Source organism: Telopea speciosissima, chromosome 7, assembly GCF_018873765.1.
Source record: "Telopea speciosissima isolate NSW1024214 ecotype Mountain lineage chromosome 7, Tspe_v1, whole genome shotgun sequence".
Taxonomy (NCBI): domain Eukaryota; kingdom Viridiplantae; phylum Streptophyta; class Magnoliopsida; order Proteales; family Proteaceae; genus Telopea; species Telopea speciosissima.
The window spans coordinates 18,303,932-18,321,315 of NC_057922.1; the positions used below are offsets into that span (position 1 = coordinate 18,303,932).

At 37.5% G+C, this 17,384-nt stretch overlaps 1 protein-coding gene across 1 annotated transcript in view; it reads left to right on the forward strand.

The window, feature by feature from the left end:
- Positions 1–17,384, forward strand: part of LOC122668165 (ferredoxin-dependent glutamate synthase, chloroplastic) — an 82,870-nt gene that overhangs the window by 51,862 nt on the left and 13,624 nt on the right. Inside the window, exons 13-23 of the mRNA XM_043864760.1 lie at positions 4,410–4,567; positions 7,824–7,953; positions 9,870–9,928; positions 10,071–10,176; positions 13,113–13,209; positions 15,105–15,220; positions 15,356–15,553; positions 15,680–15,790; positions 16,091–16,330; positions 16,423–16,521; positions 17,232–17,327. Coding sequence (XP_043720695.1) covers positions 4,410–4,567; positions 7,824–7,953; positions 9,870–9,928; positions 10,071–10,176; positions 13,113–13,209; positions 15,105–15,220; positions 15,356–15,553; positions 15,680–15,790; positions 16,091–16,330; positions 16,423–16,521; positions 17,232–17,327 — 1,410 coding nt within the window. The remainder of the gene's footprint in view (positions 1–4,409; positions 4,568–7,823; positions 7,954–9,869; positions 9,929–10,070; positions 10,177–13,112; positions 13,210–15,104; positions 15,221–15,355; positions 15,554–15,679; positions 15,791–16,090; positions 16,331–16,422; positions 16,522–17,231; positions 17,328–17,384) is intronic.

Consider the following 17,384-nt stretch of genomic DNA (forward strand, 5'->3'; position numbering starts at 1 on the left):
CTAGAATGTATTTCCCTCCTTTCCTATTAGCAAGGTACTAAAACTCGGAACTCGGTACCAACTCGACCCTTGGAAAAATCGAGCCGAGACCGAGTTGGTGCATTTTTTTTTTTTGACTCAAAGCTTCAACTCGGTGGGTTTTAGACCTAGTTTGGGTTTGAAACTTGGTATGCAGCCGATTTTAGGCCATTTAAACTCAATGCTATCAGATTTTGCAAAAACAAAGTCCAAATAAGAGTTTCACTTAGTGGGAAAGTAGGACAAACACTTATGCCAGAAATAAGTAAATGATTTTGTAGTTGTATTTCATTTCCTTACGATATTATTTATAAATAAGCAAATACCCTCTATTTCAATACAATAAAAATAGTTAAAAAATCAAATTCCAAAAGGAAAAAAAGCCAACCCACCAGTTCAAGAACAAAAACTGGATTTTCGGCGGTAAGTGCAATTTTCAACTTTCTAATGCTGGTGTTTTTCTCAAATCTAAAAATTCCATAAATCTTAATATGGTAAAACATTGCTAAAAACCAAAAGTGCGGTAAAATATTCATTTGTTTTGATGTCTAAAAAAATATTTTCATTCAGAGTGATTTTGACAGCATTCGCGCACACCAAATTAAGTTTGACCAGTACATAACTCCTTCAATATAAATCAGATTTAAGCAATCTTGGACTTGTTGGAAAGCTTTCAACAAAACTGATTAGGGTACCATTCACCAAACAAGTGTTGATACTTCTGCCCAGAATGGGGTGGCCGAAAGAAAGAACCGCCATTTGTTGGAGGTGGCTCGCTCGTTGATGTTTGAGATGCATGTGCCTTCCCAGTACTGGAGTAATGCCATTTTCACTGCTGCCTATTTGATCAACCAGACACCATCTCGTGTCTTGGCTGGTCGCTCTCCTTTGGAGGCTCTTTAGGGCAATACTATTTTTATTGTTCCTCCTAAGGTGTTCGGGTGTGTGTCTCGCTAGAAATCATCATTTGAAAGGGTAATTTGATCCCCGGGATCTTCGCTGCATATTCCTTGTCTATTTCGCCACTCAGAATGGCTATAAATGTTATCACCCTCCGTCCTGTTGCTTGCTGGTCACAATGGATGTGGTGTTTCAGGAGACCGAGGCTTACTACTCTCGGTCGGCACCTCTTCAAGGGGAGTCTAGCATTGGTGAAGATGTGCTGATTTTCCCATTTGATAAACTTTGTCAATGACTCCTTGGCTCCTCCTGCTGATGCCGATACTCCTATTCAGGGAGAGTCTACTGATGATGATCCTTCCATCTAGGAGGAGTCTAATGGTTGCAGCAAACCATTACAGATGTTTTGTTTGGAGTCGCTCTCGCAAACAGCATGAGAATACCACTACCACTACTGCTCTACTACCTCAATTGCTGCCCTTGGATCACAGGAAGAGAATACCACTTTCGTTATTGCTCTACCACCTCAATTGCTGCCCTTGGATCCAAGTTCTCCTCCCATCGAATCTGGTAATGTTCTTCCCTCACTTGATCCCTCTCTTGAGTTACCCATTTCTGTTCATCCTATTTCCTAAGTTATTTATTAGGACTCTTTTTCTCCTTTTTATCGTGCCTTTGTGCTTTCTTTGTCTTCTGTTTCTATTCCTCCGAGTTGGCAGGAAGCAATGACACATTCTCACTAGAAAGAAGCTATATTAGAAGAAATGCAGGCACTTGGTAAGAATGACGCTTGGGAACTTGTGACTCTTCCTCAAGGCAAGAAAATTGTGGGTTGCAAATGGGTCTTTATGGTGAAATAGAAGGCCGATGGCACTTTGGATTGATACAAGGCCAGGCTAGTGGCTTAGGGCTTCACTCAGACTTAACGACATTGACTATCGGGAGGCCTTTGCACCTGTTGCAAAGATGAACACCATTCGGGTAAATCAAGGATGGGAGCTGCAAGCTTGCAACAACTCGATGTCAAAAATGCTTTCCTTCTCGGTGAGCTTGAAGAGGAAGTTTACATGGAGATTCCTTATAGTTTCACAAGCAAAGAAACTCAAGGGAAAGCACTGTATAAGTTAAATCAGTCTCCTAGAGCATGGTTTGGTCGCTTCCACAAGGCCATGGTATCCATGGGTTGTACAAAAAGCAACGCTTATCATACTCTCTGTTCATCAAGCGATCTAGTCCCACATATTACGATTCTTATCGTTTACGTTGATGATATAGTTGTGACAGGAAGTGATCCAGCTGAAATCTCTACCTTTAAAAAATACATTGGTTAGGAATTTGCATGGAACTAAATCTTGGTCGAAATCACAGGTTTCTGAGACGAGTTGGCCAGGTACTTGAAAAAATACATGGTTTCGACCGAGATGTTGGTAATTTTGCAAGTTTTGACACTAATGCCCATCGAAACTTGGGGAAACCTGGCTCGAAACCAGTACAAATACTTATGTATGCCAGAAACCAGGACATGCACTAATCTATGCCTAATACCATTTAAGTAAATGAATTATTCATAAATAAATACCCCCTTATTTGAATCCAATAAAAATAGTTTAAAAATCAAATTCCTAAAAGATAAAAAGGCAACCCCCCAGTTCAAGAACAAAAACTGGATTTTCGGTTGATTGCACTCAGTTGCAGTCAGAAAACACAGCAGGAATATGGTTTGGTTGGGTGTAGAAGACAGTGAGACGAAGAATATAGGAAAATAGAAGGTAAGGGATAAGGTGATTTGGCTCTCACTAGCCAGGCTCTCTAAGCCAGGCCCTCTCACCTTCATGCTCACAATAGGATGATAAACTTTGCACAAAGCAATCAAATCAACTTCATTTATTCGTTGGGGAGGCTTCTAAAGCCTTTACAATATATAGATGGCCATACTTGCACCTCAAGTAACAAAGAAATAGAAACTTAACATAAAAATAGAAACTTAAAGGAAATAGAAACTTAAGCCTACTTTCTAAATCTGAAAATAGAAACTAAACTGAGCTAAGGTTGCTTAATAGACAACCACAAAATATCTTAGAAAATAATTTTAAAACTAGAAACTAATCTAAACTCCTAATTCCCCATGCATAGACAAAATTGACCCTTCTAAAAAGTCTTCACACGATCTGGTCTTGGGCCCCACATAATCTTCTAAAAAATATCCCCACACAAAGAAAATATGGGCTGTGATACTGTTCATGTGAACAGTGTTTTGGCCTCTTCCATAGTTGTCATGGCGTCGCCATGGCGTCCTGGCGCTGGAGAGGGTTGCATGGCGACCTACGCCATGGCGACCCTCTTTGATTTCTTCTTCCTGTCTCTCTTTCCCTCTTCGATTTCTTCTTCCTGTCTTCGATTTCTTCTTCCCTCTTCGATTTCTTCTTTCCCTCTTCAATTTCTTTCGATTTCTTCTTTCCCTCTTTGATTTCTTCTTTGATTTCTTCTTCCTGTCTTCTTTCCCTCGTCGATTTCTTTTGATTTCTTCTTTCCCTCTTCGATTTCTTCTTCGATTTCTGAATTTTCTTCTTAAAACTTGAGAAACAATAGAGAAAAAATAAAACATGGCTTGAGTATACATCTATTAACACATTAAAAATAGAGAAAATAAAAAATAAAACATGGTCGACATGCTCGCCATGGCGGGCGACATGTCGATATATCGACGTGACACCCCTCCACCGACTTGGATCGCCGTGACGCCGTGACAACTATGGCCTCTTCTTCATGGTTTTTCCTACATCACTGTGGTTGCGAGTTCGAGTGCGGAAGCTGAGTTCCATGCCATGGCACATGGCATTTGTTGGCTTAAAAGTCTTCTACAGGATCTAGTTGTTCCTCCTCACCGCCTATGATGCCGTATTGCGATAGTAAGTCTTTCATCAGCATTGCTCACAAGCCGGTTCAACACGATAGAACCAAGCATGTGGAGATCGACCATCACTTTATCAAAGAAAAGATTTACCAAGGACTTATTTGTATACCCTTAAAGTCTGCATCACTTAAGCTATCTGAAACATCTCAAAATTGCTTTCTTCAGAATGAATGTGCACTTAAACTAATCTGAAACATGTCAAAATTGCATGATAATTTCTTTTTGATCAGACATTGGTTAAACAGACCTGTAATAGTTGAGTGTAAATTAGTGACCATGGGTTTAGCAGAGGCCTCACTGCCAAGTTTTGTACACTAATATTTTTCATTTATCCTCTCATAGTGTCAATGATCACTATCTGTGGACCTCTTGTCTTTTAACATATATTTTCATATTCTCTGCTTCTTTTCATATTGGGTGTTTTTGTACAAGTGGTCTGCTGTAACATTCTGCTCACTTTCTTAGATCTTCAATTTTTCATTACTCAAAAGTTCAATTTCTATGTCTAATGTTTTGGGAATTTGTTTGATGAATAATTTATCTAGCATTGGAATGATGTTTTCTTTTTCCTTAACAGGAACCAACCCGGCCTGCTATCCCTATTCTTCTTGCTGTTGGTGCAGTTCATCAGCATCTAATTCAAAATGGCTTGCGGACGTCGGCTTCTATTGTTGCTGAAACCGCTCAGTGCTTCAGCACCCATCAGTTTGCTTGTTTAATTGGATATGGTGCCAGGTCTTTTTTTCTTCTTTCTTTATGTAAACTTGTTTTGACTCTCATAGTCTCATTATTTTCTTTTTGGGTCGAATATTTCTTTTACCCCATAGGTTTGAGCATTACTTGATGCATTTTATTTCTTTTATATTTATTAGGCGATAAACAAGGATATTTTGGTTAGGAAGTAGTGAACCTTGCCTTTTTCCTTCATTGTTCCTCCTTATCCATTAGATCATTTTGATCTGTTCTCTTGCAGTATCATTGGCCCAGATCATCAGAGTTTCATCTTTTTTTTTTTTGGGGGGGGGGGGGTTGTATTCCTCATGTTCTATTGCCTTTCAGCGGTAAAGGACACTTTAGATATAAAGAAAGTATGAGTGTGAGACTTTGATGACCTTGGTGAGATATGAAGTGTATTTTATCCTGTAGTGTTGTGGCTCTATTGGCCACTTAAACTAAGTCAATGGCTGTTCAGTCACCACCATGCTACATGAAGGGAGAGGTAGTGGATATTGAAGAAGATGGACTCTGGAGCATAGGAAGACATGGAAACCAACACATGGACAATGGCCCTCAATATTGTCTAACCCCTTTTCTGGTGAAGTTTGGTATCATAGATACAGAGAATACAGTTAAAATGCAATACAAATTATCATAATAAGTTTTAACTACCCTAAACATAAAATGCATGGACAATAAAATAACTTGGTTTTACATATAAATGTGTAAAAATTTATTTGATCTCTTTGAGAACAAATTTAAATTTGTGTTCATATAAAATCAGTTATAAAATTTTTGAAAAACCAAAAATCTTAGGCATGACACCATTTTCTGTGCTTATGAAGCACTTATTATAGGGGTGGCAGAACTGGATTTTGTTGGGAATTATATCCGTGTTTGAGTGGTTGCAGCCTGTATTGACTGACTCTGTAAAATTTGGTTCATGTAATTTTTGTGAGAATTAATGCCTCAAAATTGTCAAGACAATGCCTAAGTGACAAGGTACTTCTTGATCAACGTAGGAGAGGAGCTTGCCCTTCCAAAGCTGAAGTCTCTTACGAATGAGGTCAAGCATGGGAGTGCAGTGGTGAGCAGTCAACCTGGCCGGAATCAGAGGCAACCTCAAGTATTTGACCAGGAAACAGCCAAGAGAGAAACCTGTCTTCTCAATGAAAATATCCTTATCCACATTAGAGACACTGGTTATTAGCAGCCGAGGTTTTAAGAGGTTAATCCGGAGGCCCGACAATCTTTCAAAAAGGTGCAAGCAAGACATAATGGTCTCAATCGAAACAAGATTCACTTTGGAGAAGATCATAAGGTCGTCAACAAAAGTGAGATGGGAAAGCCTGAGGGTTTTGCACTTGGGCATAGGGGAGATAAGTTGCTGGTCTGTATTAACTTGGATGCTTCTAGACATAGTTCAAAATCTCGCCGACATCTCGGAAATCTCAGTAAACTCGAGCTAGTCAAGACGAGATATGATACAAAACAACAAAATGTCAAATCTCGAAAAACTCGACCGAGATTTCGAATATTTCTAGAATCTCGGTGAAATCTCGAATATTTCAAGAATCTCGACCTCCTTAGTATTCATAGAGTCATAGTATTATATTGTTGGGACTTGGGAGTTAAGATGTGGAAGACTAGGGTAGTCAGGTGTCTATGACTTATGTATTATTCATTGTATTTAGGTTGGGTGTCTATGTAATATGCATTGTGAACACTTCATTGTATCTTGTGGTTTGTAGTAAAAACTTTAAGTCTTTAGGTATTTCTTAAATAATTATTCAATATTATGTGCATAATTTACTTGTTTTACTTGCCAATTATGTCTCATATCATTCAAACAATGTGTAGAATAGGCAATATTACATTAAGGGTTTGGCCTTTATTGCCAACCAAGGGTGCAAATCCAAAACACCTAATTGGGTGTTTTTTTTTCAATTTGAACCTTTAAATATGTTTATTAAGCCTAAAACAAGCTTACCTTAAAGTTTCGGAGCCAACTATGGCCATATGCCCACCGAAACATAATTCCGAAACATTAAAAAAAAAAAAAAAAAAAAAAAAAACACTGTCTCGCCGCCGAGATCTCGAGATCTCGGTACACTCGACCTGGTCGAGACCGAGTTTTATAACCTTGTTTCTAGAAAGAACTTCAAGGGCCAAGCAAAAGATGAAAGGAGAGGGGGGCAACCCTGAGGAATACCCACTGTAGAGGCGAAATACCCGGCCAGACTGCCATTGACTAGCACAGCAAAGGTTGGATAGGAATTACAATTGCAGATCCAGTTTACAATGATAGGAGGGAAGGCCATCTTGAGCATGACTTTAGAAATGAAATCCCACCTCAAGGAATCAAAGGTTTTGTGGATGTCTATCTTCAGCAGGAGAGTGGGCTTTTCTGCCAAATCCTCTGACAAGCTCATTGCAAAGTAGAACATAATCATAGATGCTTTTACTAACAATGAAGGCCGACTGATTGTCAGTAACAAGATAGTCAACCACAATCTGCATCCTGTTTGCATGGATTTTGGTAATGAACTTGTACAAGAGGTTGCAAAGAGCGATGGGCCTGAAGCCAGACATAACAGAGACACCTTCCTTCTTGGGAATGAGGCAGAGGAAGGAGTGGTTAACCCCTTTGATCTGGCTTGGGTTGAAGAAGAAGCTCTTGAGGGCCTTGATGAGGTTTTCTCTGGTGATGTCCCAGGAGGCTGAGACGAATCCTATACTGAAACCATCCTTACTATCGCAACAAATCAAGATTGGCAAACAACTTATGCCACCCAACCTTGAAAATCAGCAGTAATTGTTTTGGAATATTGCTGTGAGAATAATTGTGGTCTACCTTCATTTCTATTTATCAGTGGACTCGGTAACAGAGGATACTCAATTTGTTGGGCAAAACTTTGGGAAGATCATCCACAATTCATTTGGTGGATGACGACATTGTCCAAGTGGCCAGGGAAAATATAGACCCTAATTCATATATATTAAAAGGACAGAGACTGAAACATGTCCACAATAAGGGCTTGAAGCCCTGAACAGCTCAATAGCTTAAAAAACTGTGAAATACTATTTCTCGGATAAAATCAAAATTAGCAATTACTGATTGTTTTGGAAGTTGTTTTTTCTTCTATTTTTCTTTCTTTATTACCTTAAATATACTTGATTGTTTTGAAAATTTAAGTGCTCGCCTTATTCGTGACACTTCTTCTTGTTGTGCTATGAAGTGAGTCACACTTTATTTTTACAATCATTTCTGCAGTGCTGTGTGTCCATACTTGGCATTGGAAACTTGTCGCCACTGGCGTTTAAGCAACAAAACCGTGAATTTGATGCGAAATGGGAAGATGCCTACTGTTACAATTGAGCAGGCACAAAAGAACTTTTGCAAGGTTCGTACATCAGTTCTAGAATAAATATGGTGGTGTTTTTGCTAACTTCAGTACTTTCCCCTTTATAATCTTATAATGAACATACTTTATTTTAACTATTAAGAGTTCTTATTTTTTTTAAGATACCTCAGAATCTCAAATAATTCATAGTGATTGTTAATAGTCGGGATAAAAAATATTTGCCCTCCATCCCACAAAGTCGGTCCTTTACATTTTAGATTGTCCAAACTTCTTGGTCCATTTTTCAGGTTAGGTAATTAATTTTTAGGGTTAGGGTTTGATGGGACCTAGGGTTTGATGGTAGGGTTAGGGTAAGTTGATGTAAGGGAGTCTTCCAGTGAAGGTCCTGAGATGTTTTGATGGAGTTAGGTATGTAAACTTGAATGGAAAGCAGGTTAGGTTTAGGTTTTATAGGTTTTTGAAAAGAGAATAATGGGGGAGTCTAGGGTTTAGGATGGGAGTTTAGGGCAGGGGCTTGGATCGAGTTTCCCTAAGGGTGAGAGGGAGCTTCGATCCAAGTTTGGGCTGTTTCTAATGGTTGGTTTGGTCTGGGCAGAATTTAGGTTATGGGAATGATGCAAAGATGGAGGGAATGCTAGGGTTTAGTTTAGAGGATTAGAAGAAGAAGGGTTTGGGTTGGGGATGATGCACTTACTTGTTGTCTGAAAGTATTCTTGACTCTTGCAATGAATTTCCAGCAGCTGAATATGTAACTTCAAGAGATCGGCTAGTTCAGAAATGGAGCTTGAATAGAGATCGATGGAATTGGTTGGGGAAGGCTATCTCAGCCTGGGCATCTCACCCATCCTATTTCAGGATTTTCACAAAGGCTCAAGCCAATATTTCATTAATCAAATTCGTGTACCATGCTGGCCTCTCTTACAAACTTATATAGAAGGCTCAAAAATAGACCTAAACACTCAAAAAGGAAAGGCCTAACCCTATCCTTAACTAATAAGGTAACCTAAATTGACTAAGAAAGTGAAATAATAAAGAAAACTGACTTAAAATACGACTCTAACTAAACTAATGAAGTAAATTCCGTTTTCCTACTTTCTACCCATTTTTTAGGCTCATTAAATTGGCCAATTATAAAGTAAACCCATGGGATCAAAACCCCAACACATATATAACGCAGCCCAAGGCTTATTTCCACTAAAATAAGCCCTCTAAGTGACTTATCTACATCATTAACTAATTGGTAGGTCTCAGTCTTGTTAGGACAAGACGAAGTCTGAGTAGAGACCGACTTAAACCAAGTGAACCCGACCAATTTACATCCTTATTAATGGGATTGTGAGTAATGGAAGTTAGGATCGAGTATCCACTTTGTAGTCCATCATGAGCCGCATTTCCTTTTGAGTTGTCTTGCTTGTAGGCAATTTCACATTCAGCATATCCGGCAATGTGGCTTAGGTAAGTAATGGAAATGTAGAAGGAACATCCTTATCACCCACATCCTTGTGTAGGATTGCTGTCTGACCCAAAACTCAGTTTCTAGTTATTGATCATATTGTTACTCTATTTGGGATGATTCAGAGTAGAGTTTCCGAAATATACTACTTGTTGTCTTCAGCCAGTTTTCCCTTGTATTAGTGAATAAATAATTTACTCTGATTTATTTAAACGTTAAAGTTACATACTGACTTAATCATTTATACTCTTCTATGATACTATGCCATCCTATGTCCTCTCTTCTACATTTTTATCTGCAGGCATGACATATGACATGTGTTTGACTAATATACATGTTACTGTTTGAGTAGTTGGAATTGGTCCTTGATTGAGAGTTATTATTCTTTTGGTATGCATTCTGTGAAATCTATGAGATTTGTTTAGGAAGTTCTACAGCCTAAGTTCTGTTTTTTCCTTCCCATTTGTTCAACACAACTGCTGATTTCTTCTTACTATTTCAGGCAGTTAAATCTGGACTTCTCAAAATACTTTCCAAAATGGGCATCTCTTTGCTTTCCAGGTTTGTGGAACAAATTCTGTTTCTCTTTTAAATTTTGATTTCCCCGTTTCTTGCTTTTTTGCAATTGCAACTTATAGTTCTATTTGTTTCCAGGTATAGTTGTCAGTTATAATTACATGGAATTTATGTATCTTGTTTTCAGTTATTGTGGGGCACAGATATTTGAGATTTATGGCTTGGGAAAAGAAATTGTGGATCTTGCATTCTGTGGAAGTGTTTCCAAAATTGGTGGGCTGAGTCTTGATGAGGTATGAAGACAACATAGACACTTGACTTTAATTAATGTGAATTTAATTGAGCTATTCTTGTGATCAGAGAATCCGAAATTATCACCAATGTTGTTATGACCATGTTTAAGGAGGAAAAAGTGCTTAGTTAATTCCATATTATTGCTTCCAGGCACGCAGTCTTGGTTTTCAGTCACATATCTGGAGGATTGAGATAGTTTATGACCTGAGAGAATTTGCCTGGGCTGGATTATTTGGCCAATTTGAGTCTTGTCAATAGATACATTTCTCCTGAGTGTGTCCAGGAAGAATTATCAATTAAAGGAAATCAATTGAATCATCCTAACAATGGTTCCCACACTTGCTATTGAGGAAGAGGAGCAAGAGGATCTACAGTAAGGACTGAGTGATCATGGCTGTGGCAGTGGTCAGGGAGTAGCACCTTGAGAGTTCACTTTTGTCCAGGGATGCGGTAAATGAAGGGGTTTTCTGCTAAGGTTCTGATTATGATTATTACTATTGCAAAAGGGGCTGATAAAGCAGAACCAAACTTGAACCAGGATAAATCCAGTGGGAGATTAGCTTACGACAGGATAACAGGAGAATAACACAATGAGATTTGAAGAACAATTAATAGCTCAATCAAATCAATTCTGATCAACCTGAAATTTAGGTCAAATCCTCAAATTAACAGGGTGGAACATGACTGTAAAATAAGGTGCTGATCTGACGGTCATATTTAAAGTAAACGAAGAAGCCTACTTGAAGTAGGAAACTGAAGATTCAGTCAGAGAACAAAATTCGATAGCAGGGATTTGAGATTTAATCTAATATTGATATGATTTAATGGAGACACAATGGATTGAACCCTTAACAATGTTCTGAAATCAGATCTGAAAAATCTGATCAGAGAACAAAGATTTTGAAGATGATGATTGTAAGTAGGAATTCTGAAATTGTTTTGAAAACTGAGGTTAAGCAAAAGAACCAGTACCTGTTATGCAAATTTATGGCATGAAATCAGCAGAGTAATTTAATGATTAACTCAATAACTAAGACTTGCACTAGCCTGAAAACTGGAACTGAAATTGAATAACAGAAATATATATCGCATGAGAACCTATCAAAATAAATAAATCGCAGGACAGAAGTTTTGAAGAATCTGACCTGATTTCAATTGAAGAAGAAGAAAAGAAATAAAAGAAAGATATGGTCAGGAATCCACATGATCTGTAGGGTTGGAATCCCACCAATAAAACAACCTGGAATCCCGCCAGGGTTCACTACTGAATCTCACAGCAGTTAGACACTCTTAAGTCACAAGAGTCAACACACCTGAATACACAGACAAAAACAATGCAAAAGCCTTTCATTAATTCATCAAAATTCATGGGTAGGTGATGCAGTACAAGTCCAGCGTAGGAAGAAGAAGAGCCAGCCCAGTCAGGCTCATAATTAGGCCCAATGACTTAAGTTATAACTCCATGTTAGGCTATGACTTAAGTTATAATCAGGCCCATACTTGGGCCCTTATGTTGGTCATAACTTAAGCCTATAAAGAGCCCATGTGTAGCCATCGGCCAGCAGGCTTTGGAAAATATTTTTTTGGCTGATTGTGTGCGCCCATGTTGCTAGCACATGTGGAGTTACTACAAGCTATCTTAGTTACTATTTTGTTTTAACTTCTGTTGTGATTCAGTTCCTATTTATGTAGTAGACTCATAGTTATAGTAACAGTAACTAAGAGTTTCCCTTTTATTTTGTTAGTTTTTATTTTCTTGTAATAGCACTGGGTCTCCTAGAAGATCCTAAGTAGCTTGGCAACAAAGTAACCCCACACATGGTAGGGTTTCTGTTCTTTGTAGTTGTTGATTGGTTATTATAGATAAAGAAGAGGGGCAATCTGACCATGATTTTGATGGGTGAAGAATTGTTCTCTTGTGAGAATGGCTGCTGTGGTGAATTTGTTGCAGGTTTCTAGGTGGTGAAACCTAGGCTGGTTAGTGGTGAATCTAACCATAGGCTTGGTGATGATACCAAGTAATATTCCCCCTTCCTTCTCTCATCTTCTTTTCTCTTTCTTCTTCTACTTCACTGTTCTATCAGTTCCAGCAACCTTTCCTCTTCCTACTATGGCCATCATAGGTGATTTCTAGACCTTTTTTTTTAGGTTTATTCATTTATTGTTGCTGCTGGTACATGTCACTAAGTTTTTGCAGGATTTCTTTGAGTTTCCCCTTACGTATTTTCAAATAAAGGACTTTAAACAGGACTCAATTTAAGCCTAAAAAATCCTCTAGACAATAGCTTGCTATGGAGGTAGTCTACTGCTACTAAAATTCTGAATAAAAATTATAAAATAAGAAAGAAACAACTTAAGCAAGTCTGGACTCCTAGAGACCTATTCCATCCCAACCAAAACACTTAACTAGCAATTAAAAATGAAGAATAAAATTCTAACTAGACTAACTAATAAAGTAAATCCCGTATTCCTACCTCCTATCCATATTTTAGGCCCATTAAAGATGTCTGTTACAAAGAAAACCATTGGAACAAATGTAACTCAACCCAATCACTTGTGTGTTTTATCTGCATTAGCTGGCTAATGGGATGATGCTGTTGCCTGTTGCATTGAGGAGGTTGATGTGTGGTGGCTACTATCTGTTATTTTGCTTTCATTTTTCTTGTCCCTCTTGCGGAGTTTCAGCTCCTCCTTCGAATTATATAGCTTTTAATTTAATGCACCAGTTGCTGATTGTTGAATAATCGGATTTTGGCGGGTCTTCGAGGTATTGTGGATTTCAGCTTATGGAATTGGAGGAATGCATATGTTTCTTCTTAAGAAATGAAAACTCCAGATTGTTTGCAAGCGTGCAGCCTAGCAACCTAATTCTTGTACTTTCTTATTTTGACCTGTTTAAATGTTGTTGCTTATTTTTTGGTCTATATTGTTGCAGTTGGCTCGGGAAAGCTTGTCTTTCTGGGTGAAGGCTTTCTCAGAGGATACAGCTAAGAGATTAGAAAATTTTGGATTTATACAGTTCAGACCCGGAGGTATAATTTTTTATTCAACATGTTCAGATTTTGTATCCTTTAGGATTCTATTTAAGATGTTATTCACTCTTCTAGACTAATATTAGTTGACACTTACAATATATGTTTATTGGATTGAAACTATTTACTTGAAAGGTACTATATAAATGTGCCACTGCCTAAAGTTTCATGCTTGGTAATTTTATTATAACGGCATTAGATCCTGAATGTAGTAGAGTTGCCTGAAACTTCATTCTTTTCTAATATCATGTCAGTGCCTCTGTGGTCATATTATGCTAAATGGTTCATTATATTGGTATCTTCTTTCTTTTTTAGACTTAACTAGTTTTAATTTTAAAATTTCTGGATGTTTAGTAGCTTGTAGGTACATACATTTTCGATGTTAGGACAAAGTTGAAACCCTGGTCTAAACTTGCCTATTCAAGTTGAATCTAGCTCTTTAACTAGTGCTATAGTATTTCCAGGGGGTAGCATATTAATAACTAATAAGTCAAGATAATTGAATGCAATGCAAAACTCCTTAGCATTTTTATGAAGTGTCCTAGTAAAATAGTTCTAGATGAGGATCCTGGAGTAGGATGATCTTCCCTTTGTCCAATTTTTAAACTCTTTTTTTTAGTAAGTTCAAACACATTGTTCTGGCAGACTCAAACTAATTTATTCAGTGAGAAATTGATCCTGGGCTACACCTTATAGCTTGGAGATTTTCCTCTATTGGTATCCCCTATTTAACTGAGAAGTAAAGTCATCTTTTTTTTTTTTTTTTTGTGTGTTTATACCTGCATGCAGTACTAGTTTTATTCATATCATTTGTATTAGTTCTACATATTTTTTTTAAGATGAAAGTTTCTAATGTAAGATAAATTGTGGCCACATTGAAGTCTTCTGCACTTTGATATGTACTGTATCCATGTACATGCCATGTTGCACTGACACTTTTCACGTGAACAGTGATTTGGGGGCTGATATGGACTGCTGGCTTAGAGGAGTTGATTTTTGGTGTTATTTTTATTATTAGGCACTTATTTAGTTTCCTATTTGAGTTGTAATCCTAATTGGGAATCGTAGTTCTATTAGAAATCCTAGTTAGAGTCTAGTTTCTATTTTATAGGTTCTATTTAAATTTTTGTATTTTTTTTATTAATTAGTTTCTTACTTAGATTAGGATTGGGTTGTTTTATTATAAATACATGTATGTGGCTGAACAGAAAAGAGACAGAGATTGAAGAAAAAAAGAGTTATGGTTGAAGCTATGAGATGCGGCAATGGTGAGAGACCGTGGGTGAGAGGATGATGGGCTGAGTCGCTGGGATATAGCTGATCCTACCCCCCCTCCCCCTTCTATATCCCTTTCTTCTTCTTTTGCTTATCCTTTTAAGTTCTCCTTCATATGTAAACAGAAAATAGCAATAAAAGAGTTTTTGTTCTTTTATTGTATTGATCCTTGCTGCAATTGATCTCCCACTGGTTTCCCTGATTTGAGGTCGAGTTTGCATTATTTGGTATCAGAGCCTACTATGGTCAGCCATGAAGATGATTATTAAAAATATCTAAAAAATTATATATATAATCCTCAAATCTTATTTACCTAGTTTAAAGAAACTGAAAATATTCAAAAAATGGTGAAAATAGGTTGAAAATTTTTAAAGTTGGTCACTCTTGCATGGATCTATGGCATGCATTTCATGGTCATTTACCTAGTTTCAAGAAACTGAAAATATTCAAAAAATGGTGAAAAATATATGAAAATAGGTTGAAAATTTTAAAAGTTGGTCACTCTTGCATGGATTTATGGCATGCATTTCATTTTCATGGTCATTTAACTGCATTGTAGTAGTGTAATGTTGCGTCCATGAATCAGATTGCTGAAGGTCCGTTCTTTTATTTTTCAAAAGGAGAATATCATGGTAATAACCCGGAGATGTCAAAACTGCTACATAAAGCAGTTCGCCAAAAGAGTGAGAGTGCCTATTCGGTCTATCAGCAGCACCTGTCTAACCGACCTGTGAATGTGAGTTTCTGAATTTACTTGGTTTTTTCTTGAAATATTCTTTCTTTTTGTCTAGGGTACTTTTGACAACATACTGCTAAATCATTGTCTACTTGCTACTGAAATTTTCTACATTTACCTATTGTATATCCTAAGGTACTTCGTGATCTTATTGAGTTTAAAAGTGACCGGTCCCCGATACCAGTGGGAAAGGTTGAACCTGCAGTTTCCATTGTTCAGCGCTTCTGCACTGGTGGTATGTCACTAGGAGCAATTTCAAGAGAAACTCATGAAGCAATTGCAATTGCAATGAATAGACTTGGTGGAAAATCTAATTCAGGAGAAGGTGGTGAGGTAGTTCTCATTGCTAAATATTTGTAAATTGTGAATGTCAAATTTCATTGCTAAATATAACTTAGTTTTCTTGTCATGGTTCCTAAACCGTGGAGATGACATGAGCATGATATTCTTTTTGTCCAGGATCCTATTCGTTGGAAACCACTTACAGATGTCACCGATGGTTACTCTCCAACACTTCCACATCTCAAAGGTCTTCAGAATGGAGACACTGCCACAAGTGCAATCAAACAGGTTATGTCCTATGGTTCCTCATTTCATCTATACAAGCTATTTACTTGCATGGTAATGAGATGAGTATGGGTATGTTAATATGTTATGGTAAAACATGGGAAACATGGAAGAAGTTCTCGGTAGCTAAAACATAATATCGGCTATTACAAAACTATAGTTTTCGTTTTCTCCTAAGAGATAATGCAATCATAGTTTTTATCATTGTGCATGTAGTAGGAGAAAGGCCATAAGCATGGCCGAATATGGAAGCTTAATTCTCTTTCTTATCATACTAGTTTCTCATACTTGTATCCTTTCCAGGTTGCTTCAGGGCGTTTTGGTGTCACTCCGACATTTTTGGTCAATGCTGATCAGTTAGAAATCAAAATTGCGCAAGGTGCAAAGCCTGGGGAAGGTGGACAGTTGCCTGGGAAAAAAGTTAGTGCATACATTGCCAGACTGAGAAACTCTAAACCTGGGGTTCCACTTATATCTCCACCTCCACATCATGACATTTATTCTATTGAAGATCTGGCACAGTTAATTTTTGACCTTCATCAGGTAATTGTTTTGTACATGTCAAGTCATGTATCTTTGACTGCAAATTTTTGCTTATTTGAAATTCATTGACAGATTAAATTTGCTTTAAACAGGTCAATCCTAAGGCTAAGGTATCTGTTAAGCTTGTAGCAGAAGCTGGGATTGGAACTGTTGCTTCTGGTGTTGCAAAGGGTAATGCTGATGTAGTACAGGTATTCAATCCTTAACAGTCTTCTAACTTTGCTTACCAGAAACAGAACTTATTGTGGTCGTGGTTGTTGTTCTTCGTCATCAACATTTGACAACAAAGAAAATTTGCTTGTTGGTTATGCAAATTTTTTTGCTCCTTTCATTATATCTAGGCCATATACATTTCTGCAGCATAAAAGAGAGTGGGCCTTGATCTAACGGTAAGATTGATCCATTGCGACCTAGTGGTCACGGGGTTCAAGTTGGGAAACAGCCTCTCCGTGAAGCGGGGGTTAAGGCTTGCATACATTATGACCCTCCCCAGACCCTGCAGTTGCGGGAGCCTCGTGCACTGGGTACACCATTTTTTTATATATTTCAGCAGCATAAACTCAATTTTCCTTTCCCAATGTATTTCATCAATTTAATAGATTTTTCCAAATTAGACATCTTAGAATTAGCAACTTATGCTTTGATAGAGAAGGTTGAAATAATTGTATCTCATCAATGTACTAACTGACTAACTTTTCCAATATGGTCTTATTTTGGAATTTGGAATTATTCACATTTTTAATATACTATTTTTTCTTTTGGAAAAGAAGTTGAAGGTTGCATGAACTTGTTGACTGCGTATCAAGTTAAAATGAAGGCACCATATATGTATATGAACCTCCTTTGCTCGATTTGAAGGTTTGTAGGATGCTTTGACCAAATATTTTATCTTGAATTGTAGATATCAGGGCATGATGGGGGAACTGGAGCCAGCCCCATAAGTTCTATTAAGCATGCTGGTGGTCCTTGGGAACTTGGACTCACAGAAACACACCAGGTTCATGTGATATCCTTAAATTGAATTATTTTCTCTTTGAACTATTTTATTTTATGT